General features: G+C 38.7%; 1 protein-coding gene across 1 annotated transcript in view; it reads left to right on the plus strand.

Moving 5' to 3' along the window:
• The window catches only part of gabrb1 (gamma-aminobutyric acid type A receptor subunit beta1), a 91,161-nt gene extending 85,562 nt beyond the window's left edge, over positions 1-5,599 (plus strand). The window contains exons 8-9 of the mRNA XM_070841996.1: positions 1,047-1,300; positions 5,258-5,599. Coding sequence (XP_070698097.1) covers positions 1,047-1,300; positions 5,258-5,599 — 596 coding nt within the window. The remainder of the gene's footprint in view (positions 1-1,046; positions 1,301-5,257) is intronic.
• The last annotated feature ends 8,951 nt before the right edge of the window (positions 5,600-14,550 follow it).

Raw genomic sequence — 14,550 nt, forward strand, 5'->3', positions numbered from 1 at the left:
AAAAATGTGTATACAAGTAAATTGAAAGTTAATTTTCAAATTTTAACCCTTAATTTTAACTAAACCATATGGATGCAAAAGAAATTAGCATCACATCACTGACACACTCGAGCTCTAAACGTGATCTGATGATGACCCTAGGTGATCATCAAAGTATTACAGTTCAACCTGAGGTAGTCTGTTGTATCGCTGAGCTGTCAAGGACATTTTTGTGTTTTTATGTTGAGAAATAAAAATGAACATAAACAATAAACAAGAAAGCAGTGACAGTAAGTGAAAGCAGAGCATCTTCACCTCCGTAGGTCCAGCTGCTTCTGCCATTAAAAACTGACAAAAAACATGATTTTTCAGTATCAAAGGAGAATTAAATTAAAATGCATGGTCATATCATTAAGCAGTCGTATTGTTGACTTATCAAGCACACGCTTTTTACTAATGGCAGACCTTCTAGACCACCGTGGACTCATGTGGAAAACACAAACATAAAACATAACATAAAATGCAAAATAACAGTACAGGTTCTCTACTCCCAGATCTTACAGAAGTCCCACTGACAGAAGAAAAGACATACTGTGGATACAAAAAGATAATCTAATAGAAATACATTATTTTGAAAATCATGCTGAGGGACACGAAAAATATTAGTCTTATGTCTTATGCTACTGCCTCACAATGAATCCTATCTTCACGCAGGTTATAATGTTCAGTTTTTGTAAAAAATAATTGTTTTAGAGAGGTGTATGGTAAATTTTGAGGATGCACTCAGTACAATGTAATACAATTCAAGCACCACAAATTACATCCTCCAAAACAATCAAAACATTGACTCTACACCTCTCTGAAATAGTTTCAACAAAAACTAAATATTATAACATTTATTGCAGGGTTGTTGCATTAGACTGCATTAGTTTTAGATTGGTGTAAACTGGCAACTGAGTGGATATGATGGTTGTTTTGTAATAAGTGCTGTAGCTATGGTGTTCTTCTTATGCAGCCTTGCCAAAAATCCTCCCTCCAACCTGCCTTCCACATCTGTTTGTCTGCAGGTATAACCACGGTGCTGACCATGACCACCATTAATACCCATCTGAGGGAGACTCTACCCAAGATCCCCTACGTCAAGGCGATTGACATTTACCTCATGGGTTGCTTTGTGTTTGTCTTCCTGGCTTTGCTGGAGTATGCCTTTGTCAATTACATCTTTTTTGGTCGAGGTCCTCACCTGCAGAAGAAGGTGGCAGAAAAGGCTGCCAAGTCCAACAACGAGAACAAAAGCAGACTGGAGACCAACAAAGTACAGGTGGGAAAGTTTTCATATTGTTTGATTTATGGCATCATAGAACCAAGCCAACAGTTAGTCACAGGTGCTGTTGGGCCATTGTTGTATTAGAGTTTACTATACAGGGCTACCTGTACTGCATTATTTGTGGCCAAGTCAAACATGTCAAAATGGTATACATATTTAAAATCCGATTTCATTGAGATTAATGCAACTCAAGTTCTCTTAAATTACTTCTACATTCCATCTCATCATACAAGTGGTTCTTGCATGAACATTAATTGACAGATGTCTTATGAAATCACAAATCCACAAATTTAATGGATATACCCTTATTTTCATTTTTGAATTAGACATATTTTTGGTTATTATTCCCAGCATATAAAACTATAGGTGGTGTGAAAATGATGGTGTAGTTTGTTTTGAGTTTGTCTGTTTATTCTTTGATCTTAAAGAGCAAACACTAACTGGTTATTTCTACAATCCACAAGGTTACCACCAACCCTGTATTACAAAATGACAAATAATGACCTTGATATTTTTTAGCATTTTTATTACTTCTTCAGTACTGCACAAGCATGGCCTACAAACAGCACAAGCTTTTTGCTGTATCTGTGACTGGAATCTTGAATTCACTAAAGTTAGTTAGCAGTAAATTTTTCACAAACCTTCAGAAAATTGCAGTGCTTGAAACCAAGATATACTTATTAGACGTCAATTTGAAGGTGGAAAAATGTGAAGGTGGAAGATCATGTGGAAACTATATCTCTTTACCATGGACTCAAAGCTGTGGATTGGACTGGCAAAAGCCTAAGAATGACTAATTTCCCTGGGGAATGGAAGAACCAGTCATAGCCAGAGCCCAGTGCCTTGAGATTTGCAATGCTATTGGCTGGCCTGGATCCAGGCAGAGTGCTTCATCAACCCCTCTGCTTAATAGGACACAACTACAGACAGCTTCAAAAAGAAGAAAACAGACCATCACAACAACAAATCGTACAACTTGAGAACATATTTGCACCACTGTAAAGTGGGTCAAAAGTAAAATTGTCCACCTTTTACATTTTCTTTCAAGAGGAATATCAACAATTCCTGTGTCTTGTTCACCACTGTAGAGCAGCCAAATAATACTCCAACCAGATTAACCCCTGACTTCCTGTCTCTGAATAAATTTAATGAGTAATTTTCTCATCTTTTTAGTGAAAAGGCCATACATTCCTCCATGTGAAACAATGGAACCAGGCCACTGCTTGAACCAACTGTCAACATTCAATGCAATCAGTGTTATATAGAGAATGTAGTGAACTGTCTTAATTCATCTACACCAACCAGTTTTATAAAATATTTTTAGTTGCTTGGAAATTGATGCGCTGAAAAATTTAATTTGCTCAGTCCTATCCAATCTCAAATTCCCAACGTGACAGACTGGAAAAATGTGTAGGATTATCTGGCCCCATCTTCACTTGGTTCAGATCATATCTTGAAGGCAGAGGATATGTTCTTGCCATTGGTGACCTGTCTGGGCACATCACCATGACATGCGGGGGCCCCTAGAGCTTGATTCTTGGGCATGCTATTACTCAACCTGTACATGATCCCTCTAGATCAAATAATACATGACAAAACACAGTTGACTCAGAATTATGTACTTTGACCTTCACCAAGTGACTATGATCCTTCAGACTCACTCTGTCAATGCTTAGGTCAAGTAAATAACTAGATGCAATTACATTTTCGTCAATTAAAGAAAGACATGACAAATATCAGTTTATTGGTTTAAACCCAAGTTAGAAGCCTGATGTTTTAATAGACTAAGATCTGAGCTTCAGCAGTCACATTGAGCCAGTAATGAAATCAGCATTTTATAATCTCGAACAAATAGCAAGATTTAAAGGTCTCAAGGTCCAGACAAGATTTAGAGAAAATAATTCATCCCTTCATTCAAAGCAGGGTGGACAGGGGAGTCTCTTGTCTGGTTTTCACACTACTCCTGTTCCTAGATTTTTACACTGCCTAATATTATTATTACTATTTAGAAGTTACATATAGAATAGATTTCACCACCTTATCGTGGTGGGGGAGTTTGTGCGCCCCTGTGAACCTGGGAGCTGTGTTGTCGGGGGCTATAGCCCCTGGTAGGGTCCCCCAAGACCCTGGTTCCAGGGGAGAGGTTAGACTTAAAGCAGTTCAAAAACCCTGTATGAGGCGGAACCCAAAAGGCAATGTTCCCTCGTCCGGGTTAGGGAAACCGGGGCCAACTTCTGGAGCCAGACCTGGGAGGGGAGCTCGCCGGCGAGCGTCTGGTTGCTGGGCCAAGCCCGAAGGAACTACATGGAACCGCAAACCCTGTGGGGGCATCATCTGCAAGGGCTGCTACAGGGGTCGGATGCATGGAAAACCGGGTGACAGGCCAAGGTGGGGACCTGGGTGTGCAGATCCCCAGCATCATAGACTGGTTCTAGGGGCCCGGAACGTCACCTCTCTGGCGGGGACCCTTTGCTGTTAACGTGTGGTGGAGGCCCCTGTCTGGGAGGTCTTCAACTCCCACCTCAGGAAGAGTTTTTCATACAGGGGAGGTTGGGGACGTGGAATCCAAGTGGGCCATGTTCAAAGCCCCCATTGCAGACAGCTGCTGAGAGCTGTGGCCAGAAGTTCGTTGGTGCTGGTCTGGGCAGCAACCCAAGAACCCGCTGGTGGACGCCAGCCGTGAGGGAGGCCATCAATTTTTGCTCTTGTAACCTTCATATTTTTCATAGGCCTACACTTTATTTGTTTAGTCCATATTTCCTTTGTGCTGTCAATATTTCATTTCAAGTTTTCAACCAGGTCTGGAATGCCTTGTGTCCATGAGAGAACAATTAAATGAGAACATTAAACTTGTCATACAGCTAAATCAAATACATAATTAGAAAGGTCTCGACCTGGTGAGTAACATATATCAGTATAAAGATTTTAATTCAGCGTATAATTCAGCATCATGGGCTACACACATGGAACTAACTGTTAGCTCTTGACCACAGATATATCTGTGAGTATATTCAACAACTGGATGGGTTTTCAAAAATAAGTACAATATGGCTAATTTTCACCCATTTAACAATTAGATAGGCTGTTTAGGATCTGATTATGCAAGGGTGTTTAGCATCCCCTCAAACTCCTCAATGTATTCTCAGTTCAGTATTTTCAATTTCCAATTCTAGGAGTGAAAAAAAAAATCTTTAAAAACTACTACTCTAGAGGTGTGCCATGCACCTTGATGCAAATCTGCACTGCGGTTGTAGTTCTCAGTTTAGGATTGCAAATATGGTCATAAAAATATATATCTAATGGAAATTTAGAAAATTAGGTTTTGGATTGGCAGTTTGCAAAGTAGGGTTGTACCAAGATATATCTATCTAATATATCAAATATCTAGAACAGCCAAATAAGTATTAGCATTTAGATGATCTATGAATAAATGCAGTCCTGTAAACAATATATTGATATCATGATAATAATAAAAGTGTTGTGCTCTGAAGTCCTACAAAAGTCTGTTACTGACAGAAATCAAAAAAACATACAGCAGGGATGAAAATACATTCACATTTAAATACATTATTCGAAATTCATGGAAAAATGGAAAATTTGCAAAAACTTCTGTGAGACTTGGTTGGATCTGACAAGCATTTCTTTTAAAGCATACTGACATCTTGAGTTTTGTACTACTTCCACATCTTAGTTGTTAATCTAAGATGTTCCAGCTCTTCTAAGACAACAATAATTTTTCCTTCAAAGTGGTCCAAAAACAGGTTTTTTAAAAGCAAGACCTGTATATCTCTTACATGAATGGTGCAGTCTAGAACGGAATGTTCAAATTCCCAGACATTTCACCTAAATAGGATGCTCCTTGATATTAGGGATCCAGCCTTTCACTTTGCGGTAACTTTTGGTTTTCAGCAAAAAATTACTGTAATAAAATCTGATGACCTCCTTCCTCAGGTTGATGCTCATGGCAACATCCTCCTGACCAACCTTACCAGTGAGATGGGAGGAGCAGATATGATGGGCACTCTCCACGACCCTCGGGCCACCATGTTTTCTTACGACCGCGCCAGCATACAGTACCGCAAGCCCATGACTAGCCGGGACCTTTATGGACGGCCAGCCATTGACCGGCCAATAGGCCACAAGAAGGGCCGCTTGCGTAGGAGGGCCTCGCAGCTCAAAGTCAAGATCCCAGACCTCACGGATGTCAATGCCATAGACAAGTGGTCCCGTGTTGTCTTCCCTATTGCATTCACTTTCTTCAACCTGGTCTACTGGCTTTACTATGTCCACTAGGTTGTCAGAAGCAAGCCTGTGTGGCAACACCACTGCTAGAAAAGTTAACCTAGGTCTTGTACAGCAATGAAGAGAGGAGCATTCAGTCCATTTGTATGAATCCTGTTTTGAAATGAGTAGTAATGGGGGTCTTTTCACTGTAAATACAATTTAATATCTAATATAATATTAGATAATAGGGTCGCATGTATACATACATATATATAAATATACATATAATATATATATATATATATATATATATATATATATATATATATATATATGATGTATAATTTATTAAAAATCCCATCACTTTTGCTGTACACATCCATCGAAAACAGATAAAGATTAAAGATAAAACAAAAATGACATGGAATTTAAGAAAAAGTAAAGCTATAGTATTTCTAAGTAGAAACTGGCCAAAAAGACTTTGTTGACTCCAACATTACTGGCAACGATCTCTAATTTGTTCTATATTTTTCTTACCCTGTATTATCTCACTTTTTGCATGTTGAAAAAACATTTCTATTTGCTTCCAAGGTTAAGAAGCAATTGAAAAGGAAGCCCAGTGCAAAACAAGTAGGTAACTAAAACAGTTTTCACATGAGCTTGTGATTGAGGCTCATCCAGCTAAGATCAGATGTTTGGTTGGATTCCATCATAATAAGGTAGTCTTCCTTTGGTTTAAACTCAGTTCTTTGAGGTGGGTATAGATTAGTGTTTTGAAACTGAAGTCAGTTTCCTTTCTTTTCTTAAAAAAAAGCTTTGCATGGCTCCACTGAGCCAATTTATCATCATTATACTGTATGCTTTTGCATTAAAGTTATGTGTAGGACCAATGATAATTGGAACTACGTTCATTTCTCAAAAACAAAATGTAGACAAATTTGTACATATGATATTCTCACAATGTCTGTGAGCATGTATAATGTAATTTACTTTAATATAAATCAGGTAAAGAATGACCAATGATGTCACCATACTTTCAGAATCACATTAAAAATTTCAAGCCCTGATAAAACGCGCTGCTGTTGTAACAGACTATGAACATTTTTGTCAGATACCTTAAGTTATAGACAACTGTGCATAACTGTTTTTCTGAATTTCATAGAGCTTTATCCACCCTAATGTGTTGCATAATTAAAGGGCAAGTACCAGGTCAATGTCACTCCAATTTATTTTTCAATGGATTCCTTTTCATCTTATTATCAAGGCTTATTCCGGCTTGGGATCAGTTCAGTCGGGTTCAAAATACATTTCTGAAAACAAACTACTGGTTAGGCCAGCATGACAAGGTATGACCAGCAAATAACATTACACAAAGTTTATGTAGTAGCCAGGTCTCCCTAGAATTCCCGTCCACATTGGACAATTCCTCACTTCATGGATTATGTTCAGTGGCAATGCAGGAAGAAGTGTGTCTAGTATATAGTGAGAAATGTATGGTGTAGAGGTCAGGGACGTGGATGGGCATGTAGCAAGAATGATTGTCATACAAGAGACTAGTTTGTGTTCAGTCATAGACTTGTAATCAGGATTTGTCTTTTAATCAACCCTAACCATGATCTTTCCCTAACCTTTACAAAGTATTTCAGTTTCCCTAACCACCTTAATTATAGTTTATTTATCACTAGTAAAATCTTGCCCTAATCATAACCATACCATAGTTGCCATGGATTGAAAAATGTTGGCAGTGAGTGTAAAACACATTTTCATTGCATGGAATTCAGGGTTTTGCAGAATTGTCCAATATCAACGTGTCCCAAATTGTCTTACATGAAAGACAAGACAGCTTTATTATAGTTGCAGGAAACCAAAGTGAAGCAAAATTATTTGTAAAATTGTGTGCCTGGTGAGACAGATCTTGTGTGCTGAAAACTGTAAAAGAAGAGGAAGGACCTTTCTTTTTTTCTACTGTACTCAGGTCTCTCTTGCAAAAGAGATCTTGATCTCAATTACCTGTTTAAATAAAGGTTATATACTGGCTGTTGACTCCACAAGAAATGTACTAGCATTCTGTACAGAAACACATTCACATGTTGAACAGAGAGGGCTTTCGCTATCTTGGATTAATCAGTCAATGAAAGTATTATGTGACAAGGACATTACTTTCACTTATTGACTCAACATAGTAATGTGTTCTTACCTCCTGAACAGCGTATGTGCTTGTCATAGCTTCATAGATAGACGTCCATAGAACTCAACAGGAGGGATGAACAGCATGCTTCCAAAAAATATTTCCACAGTTGGTGATCTGATGACTGTGGTGGAGTATGCTCTGGAATGCACAGCCCCAAATTTTCCCTAGGTTTTTAGTTTTGTAGAGATCTGGTGGCTGTGGAGGCTGTAGAATATATTCAATAAAGTTTCCATCAACATTGGAGTCTTCATGTTAGCCCCACTTTTTATTCAGGTTTTTCCTTTAAGATATCTGGTAGTACATTTATAAGCAAAAAGCTTTCATTATATCAGATGAAGCAGGCCTTCTCCACAGTTCATCTGGATGGGGCTTTGTAAAATGCGTATACACTGACTGACCAGAAAATTAGAAGCCATTCATTCTATGTACCATGTTGACCTTGATAACAGATGCCACAAGCTGTAGCATACCTTATCTATGCAGTGTGTTTGTGTAATAGCTGGCCATACTGACACCGGCACTTTACGAATTTTAATGGCTGGACATGGTTTTATGGATGCTACGTTTATGTTCAATACAACTGATTGAATTACTTGATCTGTTGGGGCCAGGACACTCCGCCTGAATGTTACTACAACAATTCATGGACAACTTTTAGGTTAGGGCGCAACCCATACAGAACTATGTTTAATGATACCATTTCAGATACAAACCCAATTTTTAATTCCCCTTTCATATAGGTCAGTGTTACCAATGGTTAAAAGACTCTTTGGCCAGACTTAAGGCTAAAGCCCACTGGGGGCGTCTGTGTTACGTTGTGACTTTGCCGCGGTTGCCCGAGCTGAATGCGCCCACTGTGCTTTAAAACCAGGAGCGTTGCAGCACGTCCCAGAAGCGTACCAGAAGTACTCAGTGCTCTGCTCCGCTAAAGATTCCTCTACCAGCAGAGAGCAGATGAAGTGGGCAGGGAGTTAGACAAACAAACTGCAAAGAGAATCCAGTCAGTTTTCAAAACAAAAGCCCCCGTGCAGACTTTCAATTGTATATTCCACCATCACATCAATATTATCTAATAATCGGTAGCATCAGGCAAGACATTAACTGGTCAGAGGGTTTTTTAATACCATGTTCGACGAGAGGTTTGTCTTGGGTGTGGAAAAAACAATTTCACTTTGACTTTAGCAGCTGTCTGTAGATTATAGCACAACAAAGCAGTAAATACACACAAGAAACACATTTCAAACAAACAAGATACAAGACGTAGCTTGTTTGGACACGTTAGAAGCACGAAAATCCCAGGAAAATTACCAAATCAACAAAATTTTAGCAAGTTAACTAATCACCCATGAAAAATGCTCTGTGCCTGACACACTTCTGAAATGCAAAACTGAACCACAGCCGCAACGACCACACAGATGTCCCCAGTGGGTTTTCGGGGTTAGGCAACTAAAACACTTAGTCAAGGGAACAACTGTGGTTCCAGTTAATAAAAAGATTATCTGTAATTGTGTGAAAGTGGAGCACACCACATGTCCATCCACCACCTTACATCTTACACCATACTGCGCTGGTCCCAAACATTGAAATTGCACGTAAATCATAATGTATATCGCATATGGACCTAATTTCTATGGAGACTGAGCTGATCTTAGCCCAAACAATGCAGTTTACAATGATAGGACAGGCACCCTGTGTGGTTGTCTATCATTACAGTCAGACTTATAGAAATGGTAAGGATCTCCTCTTTGGATGCAATAGGGTTTCTGTTTTTCTGGTCACTTAATGTGTACACAGTGGGGTGTGAACTTTAACAGTGGCTCAATAGCTTAGTTCGCTTAAAGAATAATTCCAGTTCATTACAACTTGGGCCTTATTTTCGTAGTGTTGGCCACCATTGCTATGAGCTATGCCAACATTGTACTTATTAGGTTCATTGCTAAGATCTGTGAACACAGCAGCAAGCTCAGACAGGTCAGCAAACATGTGCAATCACACAGGTTCTAAACAAACCAACTGTTTTCCAGATTATCTGAAGCACATATATGTAAGTAGGCATGGAAGTGGGTGCACCTGAAACGTTGGTAACAACAGATGGGGAATAAAATCAACCTTGTTTTTGTTTTTGTCTTTAGCTATGTATCTCAGTTCTTCACTGATGTAAAGTAGAGCCAAAAATAAGAAGGAATAATCAGATACGAAATATGACAGGTTAAAGTAAAGTGCTTTTTTCTCCCTCAAAGATTCTCCATTAGCAGACAAACTGATCCAGTCGAGTAATAGCAACTTGATGGTGCAGACAAATATGGACTGCTTGTCTTATCAGGGCTTTAATAAAAAAAAAAACAGCAAAATTATATAGGCTTCTACAGGACACAATAGTAGCAGTGTGCTCTTTCCTTACGGCTGAATATGGTGCCTTTACCAAGAATCTCAATATTTTCACAGGTTTTAACTTTACTTCTATCTAGTAAGTAGAATTTAAGACAAATCATCTTGTACTTTTTTTAGAATAAGAAAAAGAAGGAGAACCAAAACCAGAAGAGGACTCTTTAAGATCTTTTCTGAGGCGCTTAAGTACAGTACCATTATCTGAGCGTAGATTGTAGTAAGACATTCCAGCATTATGATGACAATCTTTTGAATTCAGTGCTTAAAAAAATCACCTGCAAGGCAGGTTTCCATGCTGTCAGCGTTGCTATTTCTGGACAGAGAAGAATGTGCAGACAGGAGGTGAAAAATGGGAAGAAAAAAAAGGGAAAACATGGCTTTCTTCACAACACAGTACCCCAAGCAGAAGGACATGTGTTTTCAGTTGACGGACAAGCTAATGGACACCCTGAATAACTGGTTTGCCTGCAGGCTGTGGAGTGAGACGACTTGTGCTGGACTCTTATTGTGTGAAATTACTGTACAATCTTTCTCTCATGCTGTATATGTGCTCTCAAGTGGAATGGGTTGTGGGTATGCTGTTAGCATGGGTGTGTGTTTGTGTGTGTGAGCGGGACCATATGGATGCATGTGAGAGGGAGAAAATGCAAAATCCAAATTCTTTGGCGTAAACTTATAGATAGAGACTTCAAAGAATAGAGTTTAAATAAAACTGCTGACATCTCTACCAGCTACATATAAAATGTGTTTTTGCTGGCTTATTAGAAACAAATTAGTATGTTTTTTTTTTGGTTGGTTTTTTTTTGTTTGATAAACTGAGGATCAACAAAATGATTTTGCCTCTGGGCCCCCAAACAGGTTAATCCAGCCACAATAATATGAACATACAATACATACAATGTGTTTTGTATCTAACAAAAACATATTTACAGGTTCACTTTTGCAACAGAAAACAGAAAAAATACAGCTTTTTTCTGCTCTTATAATGTGACCTGAATCATGTGAACTCATATTTCACCTTTCATACACAACTAATTAGTTTATAAGTAAAAAAAAAAAAAGCCAATAAGGTTCTACCATGTCATTCGATATAATCAGTTTACCAAAATTTAAAGGTGCATTTGTCATTTACTTCATATATGAAAAAAATAACATGCGCACTATTTACTGTACTTTGCTACGGACCATTTTCCAAAGCACCCTGTAGTGTTGTAGATCATTGAAAACTTTACAAGCTTCCAGGAAACCACGCTTGCCTTTCTACTCATCGCAGTATATATTTCTGACAATGATTCCTTGTCTATATTTAATGGTAGTGACAACTGACTTCAAAGAACAAGTCTTCATAGTGAAATTGCCAGTGTCTTCCAAACCTTCATGTCCAGGTCCACATGCTACGGTGTGCGCACCAAAGTACAATTTATTCTGATAACACAATGTGCTATAGTTAGCCATTGAAAATCCCACTGCACCTGTACCTGTTTGACTAACCACAGTTCAGCTGGGAAAATCATGTTAATGCTTTATAAAGCACACCATGAGATCCCTCTCAGAAGAGCACCCAACACTGCTGCAACAACCCATTCCTGCAGATTCATGCTCTACAACATCAGCAGGATACATCTGTTCCCCACCGAGGAGGTGGAGTAGGTTCTGGTCCAGGCTCTTGTCATCTCTCCTAGACTACTGCAACTTGTGCCATCCGACCTTTGCAGCTCATCCAGAATGCAGCAGCCCAAGTGGTCTTCAACCTATCCAGGTTGTTAATGTTAATGTTAATGTTAATTAATTAATGTACTCGCATGCATGCAGTTTTGGGTTTATATCCACATGGTTGAATGCACTTACTGTAAGTTGCTGTGGATAACAGCATGTGCTAATTATGTGTCACATAATTTAATGTAATGGAAAGAAAAGGCCACAGCATAAACATACATCACATGGACTTCTTATAGATTTAATTATTTTAGCTCTCATCCATTTCAACTTTTACCTTAAGTAATCATGACTACCTTTGTTGCTCACAGTGGTGAAAGCTTCTCTTTAAAGGCCAGGTTCATATTTTTACAAGTCTGTATTAAAACAATGCTGGCATGCCCTAATCTGAAGTTTATCTGAGGTTATTATGAGGATACAGCAGTCTGACTTAATCAATTCTGGGGGATCTTGCAAAGTTACAAATAACTGTACCCAGAATGAATGGATATTTGTCATTCAGTGTCAGGTTCCAGAGCACAATTGAGCTTGTTGGCCTGTACTAATCCTGTTTTCTCTCTATGTGTATGGATTTTTAGTCAGAATTAGAAATCAATTTGGTAAATGGTCTGTACTTGTATAGCGCTTTTCTAGTAATTTCAACCACAGAAAGCGCTTTTAGTGTATATTGTGCTTTAGCGGTGCAGTCAATGTTAGAAAAGCATTTACAATTAAAACTGATTACAAATGTACAATTGCCACTGTTAGTGAATTTTAAGGGGACACTGAGCATGTTGGGCTTGGCCTGCCAAGTTATCCAGCCTTTTTGTCAGTGGGCTCTGGTGGACAAACATGATATGAAATGGATATACTGTTACTGCCTCAAAAATAGGTTGCATTTGGCATACCTGCACTGACATTTCTTGTTACTGATCAACCAATATGTTAATATTTATATATCTGTGATAAGCTTATACTATCTGATAATATCAGGCAGCAGACAGGTTGGACTGCACTGTACTGAAAGGAAACATTTCTGGTAAATCAAACTATTTTCCCGAGACAAGTCTCATCAGTTCCACACAGGCACAAATCAGTTGAAATTTATGTCAAATCTTGATCACACTATTCTGGATTTTTTTTAGAATACGTTTGTTCTGAGATGATAGGTGCACTAAAAAAGAAAAAACTTGACTTGTTCTAAAACAGTTAGTTATGTAGACTGCTGTGCATTCTCGGTTTGGTGGTGGTTAATTGTCCCACCACTAACATGGGTCACAGGATGGTAGTGGTCATTCGGTCTGATGGTTCATCTATTGAAGCCTTTGGTCCAGAGCAAGATACCTCAACAGCAGCAGCAGTTGCCAGATTGAAACTTGGTAAGGATACTCATAATCTCCAGGGGTTAGTAGGCAATTTAAACAATGAATTGGGGTTGCACCCCCCTGATATATATATTACAGGAAAATGTATCTCCCTCAATAATTATAATTAACTAGATGTATCAGCAGAGTACAGCACATTGTTTGAATCATACTACCACATTAAATATAAACCATTGTCTTGCTGTTGTTTATTAAACACATCTGGAAAGGAGGTTTTCAGGATGATCTCACTGAGTCATGAGCTTAACCTGTTGTGGATTTGTCAATGAACTATAAAGGATGACTTCTAATACATTTAGTGACCTCCGGATCTTGTAGTCAAGCATTTCCACTACACTTTAAATACATTTTTACTACATTTGCTGAGGATATTCATAGTTCCCACAGGAATAATACTGCTAGGGTGAATCCTCCAGGAAAGGTCAGAGGACCTCTTATAGTAAGTAGTCTCCAAAGTAAAACAAATGCCCACTTGTACATAAGAAATATGAAAATCAGACAGCCATGAAACTTCAACCATTCACATTTAGAACACTCCATGAACTGTCCCCAACCTCCAACCCTGTGCAAAATGGCAACTTTACAGACATAATCCATATTATTCAGCACCTATTCTCAGTGATTGGATAACAGAAAGCAGATGGGAAAAATCAGGTTTTGGAGTTTAAAGTTGCTTTGCTCATTAGGTGATCATACTGAGAGGCATAAGGACCTGAGTAATGGAGCAGGTGGAGCAAATCGTCCACCCCACTATTAGACTTTAGGGAGCAAATATATGTTTTTGCATCCCCCATTTTGATCATACAACTTTGTGATTTTTAAACACTCAAGCAAAATTAGTTATATCTGTCAGTGTCGTGTGTAATGTATGAATTTAAAATTACTTTTCCCGTCCTTACCTAAGTTATTTTGTAATATGAACTCCGAATAATGCCAGGAGAATCAGGTTTGGACATTCGGAGTCTCCCTTTGACTCATGTAGCACACAACCGTATCGTCCATGCACACAACAGGACATTTTCCATGTCAGACACATAATCACCTACTGAAATACTTACTACTTTAGGCAAGGGCTGCAGGAGGCAGGACATGGTGCCAAACTATCAATCAATCTCAATCAATCAATCTTTATTCATAGAGCGCCAATTCATAACAGCGTTATCTCAAGACGCTTTCCATAAAGAGCAGGTCTAGACCAAACTCTTTAATTAGAGAGAGACCCAACGATTCAGGAATTCAACATTAAGGATTCAAGAATCCCCACATGAGCAGCATCAGATATTATATTAGGAAACTTCTTTCTGTCAGGGTCCGTGTTGGGTGGAGGTTGGACGGAGAGAGAGAGAGAGAGGGAGACAACG

Source organism: Pempheris klunzingeri, chromosome 13, assembly GCF_042242105.1.
Source record: "Pempheris klunzingeri isolate RE-2024b chromosome 13, fPemKlu1.hap1, whole genome shotgun sequence".
NCBI lineage: Eukaryota > Metazoa > Chordata > Actinopteri > Acropomatiformes > Pempheridae > Pempheris > Pempheris klunzingeri.